Raw genomic sequence first — 13,562 nt, 5'->3', positions numbered from 1 at the left:
ATGTACCAAAATATTCTATATGCTTTAACAATCGAGGAAACTGTCGCGTTTCACAAATGTCTGACGAATAAAATCAACAAAACTGACGATAACAAAGTCCACTGAATATCCTGAACATCTTGTCAAACGTTTAATGACATAATTATCTCGAACACTTGAGATCTCTGCAGACTTTAAGAGAAACAAGTACCGCGGTAACTGTAAAACGCAACGGCTACCCCGGAAATTAGTAAAAAAGCCCAAACGAAACCTAGCAGTTACAGGTAAAAGATCCACGCGAGACCAACGTGACGATCATCAATGATCAGCGTGTTAACAAACGTGTGTCGGAGGGGTGTTAATGATATTAGTCACGCTCACAAAATCGTACCTCAGGAGCTGAGATCGTACACGCACGTGAGAAATGAGAATGAACACTCGAACGAATGGATGAGAACGCGTAATTACACGTGGCGAGCCGCGTGATGATTTATTTATTTCAAATGAACGAGTGTACCCGAGGCAGCGAGTTTCTATTCGCGAATCGAATTCGTGTTATTGCTTTCTATTAATAAATTCACGGAGCGGCAAGGAACACAAAAACACGAAGAAAACAGGTAACACAAAATAAAAGCACACGCGTCATTGGATTGGCGCACTCATTGTGAGAAAAAAGAACAAGAAAAACAATAAACCGGTCAAAAGGTAGAAAACAAATCACACACGCGTCGCTAATCGGCGAAAAGAAACATAATAAACGCGTTTAGCTGCCTCTTTGGATGGGGAACAGTGGAGGGATGAGGGAACGATCGATCTTTGTCGCGTTCAGGGTAAACCTTTTGGTGTAGGTGAAATCTTTAGGGGATCGTTCGCGAGTCTCTGCTCGGTAGCATTCGGAGACGAGATTGTTTTCACTATATTCATCGATCCCGGATATACTCGACGGTAACGGAACAAAGAGACAGAGACAGAGAGACCAGACGGGTGAAATACTCACCGCGGCAAGGATCATTCTTTAACAAAAATTCGTCCAGCGCTACCCATCCACCGCCGACGCGCACCATCACGGTGGATCGTAGGATTCGAACTAGTCGCAGCTTCTGACTGTCACCGAACTGCCGAATCGGATAATATAATTAGAAATTGTTTGGAATTTTTCTCATCGATACTTTGTCCATCAGAAGTTATTTAACAGTCTTTTAAACATCAACGATTCATGTCTAAGGATGTCAATCTTTCAGCGATGATAAGGAGGCTGTTAATGCGAGCTTCTGGTAGCTAAAGTATTGAAGCGGTTGTTTCGGGTGCTCTTTAATACCCTATATTTCCCTTCGCCGACTTGGAACACTCGGAACTTCTGGCGACAAGTACACAGCATCACCAGTCGTTTCACTTCGTCGTGGATCTTGTCTGTGTCGTTGTAAGACCTGCGTTCTTCCCAGTCCGGTCTTAACGCGGCGATGAACTCCTTCCAGTCGATCAATCCTTCGCCATGGCGATCGAAGAGGTCCGCTACTGCTCCCATTTCCAACCGTGACGTCTCGAATTCTAGAAAGTGAATTTCAGAGGATTGAAAACGTTAAAATTCTATAGAATCTTTGGTTCATTTATTAGGTACGATACTAGTGAAAGGTAGATGGTAATGAAAAGGTACTAACTGGTGTTCATGATTCCTTGAATGAAGTCCTCGCGAGGAATTAGACCGTCGTTGTTCTTGTCCATCTTCCTGAAGAGATCGGTCAGCCTGGATTTCTTGTGGTTCATGAATTTCAAGAACTGAAAAGGATAAACTCCGTTCGATACTGGACTTCAAAAGAAATGCAACTAGGAGTCTTTGATCCACTCACCCTCTTACGCCAATCCTCCCAGCTGAAGTTAGCAACGCGGTCCAATTCCTGAATGTAATTATACTTGTCTTGAAGTCGACGTTGTCTCTCCCAGGCCAACATCCAGACATGTCTCCATCTGTCCCAGAGAAGCTTAACTCTCGGACTGCGGAACTCAGGTTCGGCGCCTTTGCTGTAGACCAAAGAAGATCGTCAACATCTACACCCAGTTAAAAACAGGAATCCGGTGAACTAAGCATGAGAAGCAATGGAAAGCGAATGAACGTTGAAAAGAGTCATTAAATACTATTGACGAGCAATCTGTGTGTTAAAAAATCTCAAACAAATCTCAAGTGAAAAGGAGCATATTGTACTTATTGACGGTAAAGAAATAAGAATCCTAAGAAAAGAAACGAAGAAGAAGAGTTGGAGGAAATTGTAAGCGTAATGTGTAACCAACGCAACCAGTCGAACTGCAAAAGAAAGATGAGATAAAAGGAAGAGATGTGTCAAGGGGTCTGAAAGCAGAGCTATGGTCGAAGTTAAAAGGCTGGGTTTGACGAACCTTCCTTTGGGTGGGAAGCGTGGGCCGATGTGCGGCAACGAATCTGGAGTTCTCTCACGGCCCGGGCTGGCTCGGCTAAACAGGAACATGCGTCACATCACTCGACACTTCTACCAAAACACCGCGCGACGGAATCCGCGGTTTCGTGCACCGATCACCGTGTCCCAATTCGGCGATCGATTCGTGTTTCCTTACGTGGTGAGCAACGGGGGAAAAACGGATGGAGAACAGACCTCGGATACAAACTACGTCTCTTTCAATTGATATACTCCTTGCTGATACATAGGCCTGTCCTCCCTACTTACTGTAGGATCTTTCACTGTGTTCGTTACAAAGAGTTTGTTATATGTTCAACTGTACACATTGTTGTACCAATAAATAAATGTATTCAATTTCTATTCAATTGTACTTCTTTAACTTCCCTAAGTTGCTTCAGTAATTTGTATCTGTACGATAATTAGAAAACTAGATATTGCGAAGGAGTACGAGATGTCTGATCACTGACCGGTTAATGCTACTTAATAAAGAAAAACTCCTTATAACCCGTTTCGTGAAATATCCCGCATAGTACACGCTTCGGACGCGCTCCGAGTGTCCTCAGAACCTCATATCCAACTTTACGCTACCATGCTGCCTACGATGCACAAATCTTTTAATCCATTTTGTCGTCGGTACTCTACTCAAGATAGATGAAAACTGATCAAACTCTCGAACGAAGCGTATTCGAATGGACAGAACAGACGAAGAGGCCAATCTCGCGAGGCAACGCACCTTGCTGTCGTTCTCCAGGCGTCCCTCTTGGACGTTCATCGGAATCTCAGACTTTATCGGATCAGAAAAATGTGAAATACAAAAATTTGTCACTCAGCAAAGTAAAGAAAAGGAAACAAAGTGTTTAGAGATCATCAAACGCAACATGCACTCCAACGGTTTCAACATGAACGCCAAAAGCTCAAACGGGAACGAATTACAGGAATGAATAGGAGAAATGATAAACAACTGTCGAATGCCAAGATCGGACAGCTCGAGAAGCGAGTTACAAACGCGTCGTTGATCGCAAAGGATTTCGTCTACCTCGGACAGGGAACGATGACTCTCGTGATGAGCGCGATCCTCGGCGAGCCTTCCGCGATTAATCATTGCTAAAAGAGAAACGGGACCGGGAATAAAAGCACGACAGTGAATGTGAACGTACGTCGGCGCTGGTGACTTAGCCTTCGTTATCTTCTTGGTGTCTTTCACAGATTTGATTTGCCTGGCTTTGCAGACGCGGTCGACCTCGTTCTGCCTTCTGCTGGTGTTCTCCATGAATTCTCGATGATCAGCGATCAACATCTCCAACGTGGGCTTGTCGTCTGGCAGAGGTTCCGCTTCGAGAGCGTTCAAAGTATTCTCCAGACCTTCCAACCATGACAGCAATTCCTCCAGAAGATTGTCCAGATCCTAAAAGATGTAACGAACAATAACTAACGATATCTCTTGAAAATATATCCCTATACCCACTGATCATAGTTCCTACCTGAAGTCCTCGCATATGGTTCTCCAATCTCTGGTTCCTCTGCATAGCCCAAGTAGCCACCTCATCCCATCTAGACTGGATGATTGTGATCCAGTGTTTGATAACCAATACACCATCAGGATGAGCTTTGCCCAAAATGGCATGCGCAAGTTCCAACGTCTGATCCTTCTCTATTTCCTTGGTGCGCAATTCCCTCAAGAACTTCTCATGCTCCATCAGCTGGTTTCTGCTTTCCTGTTCGTCTTCGGGGAGCTGTCCAGCGAATCTCAGCTTCATCTCGGCGTCGCTCAGCCACTCGAGGAGGACGTTTACTGCTTTGTGAAGACGCTCTGCCTCCTTCAACGCCTCTTCGAGGCGATCCGTCTTCTCGGAGGATAATCTGGACACCGTTTCCCACAGGTCGTTCAATTCAGACAACTGGGAATCTATAGCGGACGCATCTTCGACCGTTGCTTTGCCGAGAAGCTCACGGCCGGTCTTGATAACGGACTCCATCTGCGACGCGCGGGACTCGAGGTCCTTCTCGAAGGTCTTGTGCTGTTCCACCAAGTTCACCACAGTGTCCAGGTCACCGTGAAGAGGTCCGGTGTTAGCCAGTTGTTTCTCCGACTTCACCAGCCACTCCAACAGAGCCTGAATCGCGTCCTTGTACTGACCAGAGAAGAGCAAAGCTTCCTCGAGCTTCCTCTGCCTGTCCACGCACTTGCCGCAAACGGTGGTCCATTTGTTCTTCAGCTCGTTGAGCAGCTCCTTCAACGCGAACTCGTCGGTCTTCGGTGCTTTGTCCTTCAACGACTTGCCGTTCTTCATGGTGGCATCGTAGGTACCTTGCTTCGCGCTTAGAGCTTTCTGCAACTCACGGTGTTTGTTCAGTCGCGCTTTGATTCTTTCCGGATCGTTTCCTCCCAGACTGCCATCCGCGGAAACCTCATCCAGAGTCCTTTCGGTCTCTTCCAACCAGTTCATCAAGTTGGACCAGGCGTCGTGGAACTCTCTGGCCTCCTTGTACCCGTGATCCAGAGCTCTGGTTCTCTCTGCTGACTTAGAAACTACTCTCTCCCACCTGTGCTGTACGCTGATCAACAGATTCTTGATTAGAATCACATCCTGCTTCTGCGAGAAGTACTTCAAGTGAGTGCCCTTCTTGTCCAGGTTCAACATGGTCTCGCGATGGACTCCAACATCTTTTTGGAAGGTCTTGTGCTCCTCTATTTGGCCAAGAATAGTCTCCATCACCCTGGATACCGGTTTCAGATTAGTTAAAATCTTCTCGGCATTGGTCAGCCAGTCGACGAACGCCTGTAGAGCGTCATGGAACTCTGTAGCTTCCTTCAACGCGATCTCCAGCTTGATCTTCTTGTCGCTGGCACGCGCGGTTACATTGTCCCAGCGTTGTTTCAACGTCTTCAGGTTGTGGTTCAGTCCGCCGGCGCTGGAGGTATCCGCACGCTTCAGGTACTCCTGTCCCTGCTGCAGAACCGTCTCCACTTTAGGCCTATTCTGTTCTAACTCGTTGTACACCTCCATGAAGCGCTCCAGTTGTTCAGAAGCTGTCTCTGGCAATCCTCCAACAGGCTTCGAAGCTACTATGGTATTGTCCACGTCGCCCAACCAGGACAGGAGATCCTGGATCTCAGCTGTGAAGGACTGAGCCTCCCTGAGAGCGTCTTCCAGTTCTCTTTGGCGGTCAGCTGCTCGTTGCAGCAAGTCTCTCCAGCGACGGTTCAATGTACCTAACTTCTCAGCTGTGGTCGACGCTTCTGCTGTTCCCTTGCCATCCTCTATCAATTGTCTACCTGCGTCGTTCAGCGTATCCACACTGGTCTGGTGAGCTTGGATGTCATTCACCAAGACCTTCAACTTGGCCAACTCAACTTCTATCACTTGAGGATCACCGGCCACTGCTTTCAGGTTGTCCAAGGTGTCGTCTGTCTTCTCTATCCACACGAGCAGCTCGTCCAAGGCGTGTTGGAACTGTCCAAGGCGCAGCAAAGCGTTCTCCAAGAGTCGTTGCCGCTCTACCACGCCTCTCAGCAAACCGTCCCATCTCTTGTTCACTGCGCCGAGTGGTTCCTTGATGGCTGCAGCTTGTTCCGAGGATGTACGCTCTGTCAGTTCAGCAGCTTGCCTACAAAATTGAAGGAATACTGTAGAATATTGAGGGAAATGATACGATTAAGCGTACACCGTGAGGAATGGTTGTGAATAAGTGGGCACTGTCTTGTTCAGACCCGCAAGTTTAAATCCACGTTTAGTCGGAATAAACACAGGGTCCACGAATCTACGGGAGAGGGTAATACAGAACCGTTAAGTGGCAGAAAATCGTGGCTGGAAACCAAACGGAATTGAATTGAATTGAATTTAACAAATTTAAGAGTTGCATTCTAAAGGAAATAGCGCTTCAAAGTACTTTTAAAACTTGAAATTAATTAAATAAGTCAACGATGCTGCCACTATTTTCCACCTTGAATTCCAATCTGATTATGAGAAGGAACCGCCGTGACTCGCATCCATTCTCGAGTCCCCGCGTCTCTATAATAAGTACCTACGATATGATAATAATTGTAAGTAGAACAGGCACGTCACGAGCCAGGCAAACAGGCAGCCAAATACAACGACAACTTCGGGGACTGGATCACTGTTTTAGAACTCCAACCAACAGAGAGTTAAGAGGTTTCAAAATTATTCGACCGCAAATCAGGTACACATTACGAATGTTACGGGCATTAACGACAATTAACCTGCTAACCGGGCGATTTTAATCATCAGTACGGACGAGATTCTTCTACGATCGTTGGGGATTCGTCGACCCAAATAAAAACAAGTTCGCTTTACCATACACTTACAGGTGATCGAATCAAGAATATTATAATAACATTAGATTCGCAAATTTTCGAGTATATTAATACATAAATGGAACTAGAACATAGAGAACAATTTAATTGATCTTTTTCCGGTTAACAGGTCGAGGGTTGGAGGGCACACTCGGATCATCACATCGGGGTCAATGCTAGATATTGGATTAAATTACGTATTTCCTTGTTGATCAGGTGGTATATATGTATGTACACGACCAAAAAGAATAAATAAACGTAAGCCATGCTCTAACTACAGCTACAACACAGAGAGAGGATTGACTTGCCTGGTCAGACTCCTATTGCGTTCAGGAACCGGCGCGGAAACAACAAAAGTTCGGATTAGAATCTCGCTGGCCTTTGGTTCTCTTGGGCGCGATTAGTTACCGTCAGGGATTGAAAACACTTACGACAACCGAAACCGAGAACGGCTCAGGACCGGTGCATCCGCAACAATTATGGATATTCGTTCGATTCCCGTAACTGTCTCAGGCAACACCGACAAGCAACCGTTTCGATTCCCGGTTATCGTTTCGAAAACATAAGGGATCGGGGGGGTGTGGTAAATCCGCGCGTGGTGGTCATCCTAGGAGACGAATGCAACAAAGGGGACACGTTCTTTCTAACGATGGCACCGAACAGGGGCGTTCGTGAGACGAAACAGAAGAGAACAGCAAGATAGAGGACCGGAAGCACGGTTGAATCGTTACCTGTTCAGAGCCTCGACCTTGACCATGTGCGGATCAACTTCGGCCTTGAAATTGGCCAGCTGTTTGATCTGTTTCTTAACTTCGTCTATGTCGCTGCCCAACGGTCCCATCCTGGTGAACTTCTCCTCCGCCTCCTCCAGGAACTCGAGCAGATTCTGCAGCGTTTCGTGGAACTCCATTGCCTTCTCCATGGCGTCGATCAAGTTCTCTTCGCGCCTGGCGTACAACGCGGTCACGTTGTCCCAGGCCTGGTCCAAGTCCTCTATGTGCTTCCTGACCTCTGGCTTGTCAGGTTCACCGCAAAGACCCATCAACTCGTGTCCAGAGGCACGGACCTGTTCTACGTCGGGTTTGGTCTGATCTATCTCGTGCCTGATCTCCTGCAGGGCGACCTGCTGCTGTTGAATAGCTCCCGGCTGAGCTGCCGGCGGTGCCTGACCCGAGAGAGCATCCTGAAGTTCCCTCAGCGTGGACATCACACCGTTCAACTCGGACCAGAACTTCTCCGCGATTGCCAGAGCATCGTCCAGAGTGTGTCCTCGTTCGGTGGTAGCTTTCTGAACGTCGCTCCATAGTTTGTTCAGTTTCTCCAGTTTCCGCTTAATGTCCTTCACGGCAGGGTCAGCTCTGTTGCCTGCCTTGCTGATCACGTCGTCGGCTGCTCTCCTGACAGCTGCGTAAGCTTCCGATCTGTGGGCTAACTCGTCGACCAGAGCAGTGTTCTCTTCCATCTGATCGCGCAGGCGACCAGGGTGGGCGCTAATCGGCTCTGCACCGTTGACCTGATCCGCCGTTGACGATAGAGCTCGCAGCATACCCTCCAGTTTGTCGGAGAACTGAGAGGACTCCTGCAGAGCCTGCTCCAGAGTCTGTTGCCTGCTCCGCAGTTCTGCCCTGAGAGCTGCATACCTCGCTGTATCCGCTTCTAGGATGTCCTGGATCTTGATACCCTCTTCCTCGTTGCAAAGCTTGATCAGAGCCTCTCCGGTCTTGTTCAGCTTCTCGACGAGCGGCTTGTGCTCGTTGATACTCTGCATCAGCAGCTCGTTCTTGTCCTGCTGCGCTGCGATGAGGTCAGGCCTCAAGGCTGGCATGGGCAGCATGGCTACTTGATGCTCTGCTTCCTCTAACCAGCTGACCAAACCTATGTGAGTGTCGCGCAAGTGCTCCGCCAAGGGTAATGCCTGTTCTAGAGCTCCCAGTCTGTCCGCTGACAAGCCGGACACAATTTCCATGGTTTCTCTGAGGTCCTCCATCTTTTCTCTAATGGTTGACGTGTCTTCGTGCTGACCATTCTCACGGATGACTTTCTTGGCTGTTGATATCACGTCCCTTACGCGTCCCTTCTGACTGGATATATCATCGTTCAGCGCCTTGTGCTCCTTCAGCTGGACTCGGATGATCTCCGGCTCGCTGCTCGGCGGCTCAGCTTCCCGCAGCTGATTGTCCACTTCGCGGAACCATTCCAGCAGGTCGTCGATGTCGCCAATGACCTCTAGGGATCTCTGTTTGCTCAGTTGAATCCTCTCAGCCTTGCGTTGGATCTGCTCAGCGATCGCGTCGAATCTCCTGTTGTCCCTAGTAACCAGGCCCTCTATGGTAGCAGCTCCCTCGCCAGGTGACAGTTGGGACAATTGTGGACCAACTGCGTTGATCTTGTCCAGGACCGGTCTGTACTCTGATATTTCCATTTCGAGTCTGACTATTTCGTCCTCGCGAGGTTCCGCGGATTGGAGAGCCGACTCCGCAGCCTGCATCCAGTCCATCAGTCTGTTGTGGTTGTCGTGGAACTGTTGGACCAGAGGGAGGGACTCTTGAGCGTGCTTCAAGAGATCCGAACCTCGGCTCACCAGGTCGTTGAATCGTCTTTGCAAGGAGTCCAGTTTGTCCTTCAGTTGCAGAGCCTCGTCGCTGGAGATGTGCTTCATGAGCTCCAAACCGGCGTCCGTTGTGCTGTCCACTTCGGTCTGTCGCGTGGAAACTTCTTCGGTTAAATCGGCAAGGTCTTCCATCTGCTGGAGAAGTTTCTCAGTGTGCACCGCCAAGACCCTGTATTTGGACAGCCTGATCTCCATGCCCTCCATCCACGCTTGGAGCTCTTGGTAGCTGAGAACCAAGTGTCTCAAACCTTGCCTTGATCTCTGCAGAAGGGTTCCCAAAGCTTCTGATCTTTCTACCAGAGCTGCGTACCTGTCGGCCGCATCTTGAAGTTTGTCGGCGAGCGCAGCGGCTTCGTCTTCGCCCACCAGGGCCATCAGCTGACTGGCGATTTCTGTGAGCTCGCTGAAGTCTGGTTTCCTGGAGAGAATATCCTCGTGAAGGGCGTCGTGCTCTGTGACTCGTTGCTGAATCTTCTCCTCGTCCGTTGGCACCAGCTCCATATCCCTGACACGCTTCTCGGTTTTGTCTAACCAGATTGCCAACGGTACCAGTTTGTCCTGGAACTGTTTCGCCACTCCCATAGCTTGTTCGAGAGCTTCCATCCTCTCGGCTGCGCTCTCCGTCAAATTGTCGAATCTTCCTACCAGTTCCTTCAACTGTTTCTCTATCATCTTTCTCTCTTTGGGGTCTGCTCCGGCTGCAACTTCCTGACCCATGTTGTACAAAGACGACATCGAATTCTGCCGATCCATCAGCATCTTCTTCAAGAACTTCTGCTCCTGCAGCTGCGCCTTGACCACCTTGTAATCGGAAGAAGGCGATTTCTGGTTGGACACCATCTCCTCGGTGTCTGTCAGCCACTTCTCGAGACCGTCCAAGGCCTCCTGGAATTTTCCTGATTGAAGAAGCCCGACGTCCAGTCTCCTGTCGCGTTCGTTCAGTCTATCCTTCAGATCATTCCATCTTTCGTTCATCCTATCGACGTCTTTCTCAAGGTTGCTGGTGCTCACATCGCGACCGGCAGTTTGGATCAAAGATTGGCCAAGAACGTTGCAGTCCTCGACGGCACGGGCCAGCGGTTCTATCTTGTTAAGTTTCAAAAGTCTGAAGTCCTCTTGCTGCGCCTTTATGGATTCCACTTCGGATCCTACGGGTTTGAACCTTCTGAAGTGCTCATTCGCCTGATCAATTTCGGTGATGACGTTAGAATGCGATTGGTAGAACTCTTGCAGCTTGTCCAGAGTCGAGGTGAGTTCCTCGTGCCGATCGCGGGAACGGTCGTCGAGCTTTCCAATTTGTCGTTTCAAACTCGCAACTTGTTCTCTGGCTGCCGCGAAACCGTCATCCATCAATCTATCTTCCTGGCTTTCCAGTCGGCTGATTGTAGTGAATAGATGGTTCAAATTGGTGATCACCGTGCTGGTCTCTTCTATCTGAGACTGTACTATCTTGATTTCTCTGCCCGCTGCTTTCATGGAATCCAATTCTTTCTCGAGACTAGCAACTTGAAAACTGATGTACTCCAAGGAGCTGCTGAACTGCGCCAACGCTGCAGCTGTATTATGCAGCTCGCGGCACTTGCCGTCCAATTTCTCTAGCAGGTCGAATCTTCTATCCTGCAAGCTTTCCACTTCATCCAATAGGTGCGACGCGTCGACTCCTTGTTCCCTGGCTTTGCCCGCCAAGTTGTTCGCTCGCTGCTCTACCCATTGCAAAGGTTTGCTTAGCTTTTCAACTTCTTCTTTTAAACTCTGAAACAGAATATCACTATGAACTTCACCTATCGCTAAAACTTTCCCAATTAATTGAAAACTATCTAACCCTTAGGCTGTTGAGAAGTCGCGGGTCTTTAGCTGCTCCTCCAAGAGCGTCATGAGACGTAAGCTTATCCTCGCAACTTTGCAAGCCGTGTCGCAAGTCTCGTAGATTTTCGTTGAAGTCCATCAAGTGTCTCGCAGTGTCCTCCAGAGATTGCGTTCTCGTTAACAGCTCTGGGAATAGAAATCGATTCGCGTGATAGAGACCGCTTCAGCTTGGAATCATTGGAATTCTAAATGATAAAGCTTACCGTTGTTCAACTTGTCCCATCTGGTCTTCATCGCACCTAGTTCATTCTTCACGTTCTGCTTGTCGATGTCGCAGGCTCCTAGGAAGGTCTCGCCAAGCGTTTTGTTGTTCTCGAATTCTCCAGAATGCTTCCAGACCTCGTTCCTGAACGAGGAGAGTTCCTTGAGCTGTTTCTCGATGTCTTTGCGTTTGAAAGATGCTGGTTTCAGGCATTCGAGTCGGTCTTCGGCTTGTCTCAGCCAAGGCAAGAACGTGTCCTGCGCTTTGTAGTACTTCTTGCAGTGTTCGGCGCAAGTTTGCAGCTTCGTGTGCCTATCGAGGATGTCTTTCTTCAAACGATCCCACTGCGACTGCATCTTGTCCAAGTCGCGTTGCAGAGACCTGTTCTCGACCTTCTGGGACCGAGTGAGCATGTCGCGACCTTTGTTCAGTAGCATGATCACTTCGTGTTCTTTGCCCATCACGTTCCTGTATATAGGCTAGGAAACATAACAAATAAAAAAATCAAAATATCGAATTAACTGAGTACAGGATAATCCACCAACACTTAAAGAGTAGATCGACTTACCTCGTGATTATCCAGTTGTTGCTGCAAGATATCCCGATCAGCGGACACCAACAGCTTCTCAGACATGTTACCGAGCTCATCGGCGAGCCATCCCAACGTTTTAGTGCAAGATGCTTCGAACTGTCTTCCATCTCTAAGATTACCCTCGATCTCAGCCTTCTTGTGGTCCAGTTTCTTCTGCAGATTGGTGTACAGTTTACCAACCGCGGCCACCTTTCCATGGATCTCGGATTTGGAAGCTGGATCGCTGAGAACTTCGCAAAGCTGTTCACCAGCTGCTTCAGCGTCGGCCAAGAGAGGTCTTTGACCCTCTAACTGTCTTTCAAGGTTCTCGATCTTTCGTAGCTGATCTTCAGGATCTTTCTCGAGTGTCAATTCGTCGAGATTATCGGAAATAGCTTGCAGAGCATCGCGCAATCTGTTCAGGCTGGCATCGAACTCGCGGCTGGTGTCCACCGCGTCACCCAAGCTCTGCGCTCTCTCATCGAGTCTAGCCAGCTGATCGGACCACTTGTCCAGGATTGATTTTAATTTTGCGCTGGTCTTCTGTCCATCCGCTGAATCGGTACCAATTACAGCGAGAATGTTCTCTCCGACCTGCACCAGGTGATCCAACTGAGGCTGCTGGGTGCGGAACTCTTCTCGCAAAACCTGAACCTGTTGCACTTGGCTGGCGACCATTCTAGGATCGGCTGATATGGGACCCAAAGCACCCAGCATTCTTTCTTTTGATCCAAGCCAAGAAACCAAACCTTCTGAAGTGTCGTAGAAATCTTTCACGTCATCCAGGAACTTGATCCTATCCTTGCAACGTTCGCTGAACGACCTCCACCTGCTGGAGACGTCTTCCATCTCGTCGTTCAGCCTGTCCACTCCATCGGCATCCTTCTTGCGTCTGACTAGGTCACGAACTTGAGTTCTCGTGGTATCTAGCAACGATTGTTTCTCGTACATCTCTTCGATGACTGCCTTGATCTGCTTGGCTGTCTTGTCTGCCTCTTCTTTATTTATTGGCATGCTCTCTTTGGGTATCTGCCGCTTAATCTAACAGATTAAAATGAAATGAAGTTAAAATAAGTGAAAATTTTAGTTCCCTTCTCTTCTTGTAATTAATCCTTACCTTCTCCAAGAACTGAGACAAGGTCTTCAAGTTGTCCACGTGCCTCCTCAGTTCGTCCTTCACGTTGTCCAGTTCTGTTTGTCGATCAGTCAACCGGACGCCAAGCAGTCCGTATCTATTGTTGATCTCGGAAAGCTGTTGTTGAACGGGCGACAGATCCTCGAGATGAAAGCCATCTTGGCTGGACCGTCGACTACTGAACCCGCTGCTACCACCTGGGGAGACCGGACTTTGAGCGGCATACAATTTAGCGGGAGATGGTGAGCGACCGTCTTGTGACATTCGGCGTACTACAAAAAAAAATATGGTGTGTGTTGAGCGAATGATAATAGAGTGATATGCTAGCATTGTGAACTGCATCGTTAAGTATTTGAGCCCGGTGCCAGTTGCGTTAAACAAATGAAAGCAAATGTGATTTTCTGTTTCCTTAACGGAGGAAACACTTAAAAAATTGCATATCAACATTGCGATG

General features: G+C 48.4%; 1 protein-coding gene across 46 annotated transcripts in view; it reads right to left on the bottom strand.

Moving 5' to 3' along the window:
* Positions 1 to 13,562, bottom strand: part of shot (dystonin-like protein short stop) — a 109,498-nt gene that overhangs the window by 12,795 nt on the left and 83,141 nt on the right. For 33 of the 46 annotated variants that reach the window (XR_012999388.1, XM_031989193.2, XM_031989196.2 and 30 more), the window contains 13 exons: positions 13,091 to 13,380; positions 11,971 to 13,014; positions 11,404 to 11,881; positions 11,157 to 11,326; positions 7,455 to 11,086; positions 7,032 to 7,043; positions 3,890 to 6,017; positions 3,566 to 3,813; positions 2,371 to 2,445; positions 1,827 to 1,998; positions 1,638 to 1,755; positions 1,298 to 1,527; positions 977 to 1,094 (listed from right to left, as the gene is read on the bottom strand). Coding sequence is in view for 45 of the 46 variants with exons in the window: in XM_031989193.2 (XP_031845053.2) it covers positions 977 to 1,094; positions 1,298 to 1,527; positions 1,638 to 1,755; positions 1,827 to 1,998; positions 2,371 to 2,445; positions 3,566 to 3,813; positions 3,890 to 6,017; positions 7,032 to 7,043; positions 7,455 to 11,086; positions 11,157 to 11,326; positions 11,404 to 11,881; positions 11,971 to 13,014; positions 13,091 to 13,380 (8,715 nt within the window). In the remaining variant the exon portion in view is untranslated. The remainder of the gene's footprint in view (positions 1 to 976; positions 1,095 to 1,297; positions 1,528 to 1,637; positions 1,756 to 1,826; positions 1,999 to 2,370; positions 2,446 to 3,565; positions 3,814 to 3,889; positions 6,018 to 7,031; positions 7,044 to 7,454; positions 11,087 to 11,156; positions 11,327 to 11,403; positions 11,882 to 11,970; positions 13,015 to 13,090; positions 13,381 to 13,562) is intronic. The other 13 variants (XM_076370718.1, XM_031989217.2, XM_031989215.2 and 10 more) reach the window with 3 other exon arrangements.

This window comes from Nomia melanderi, chromosome 9 (assembly GCF_051020985.1).
Source record: "Nomia melanderi isolate GNS246 chromosome 9, iyNomMela1, whole genome shotgun sequence".
NCBI classification, from domain to species: domain Eukaryota; kingdom Metazoa; phylum Arthropoda; class Insecta; order Hymenoptera; family Halictidae; genus Nomia; species Nomia melanderi.
This window is presented reverse-complemented; position numbering and strand designations above follow the sequence as displayed.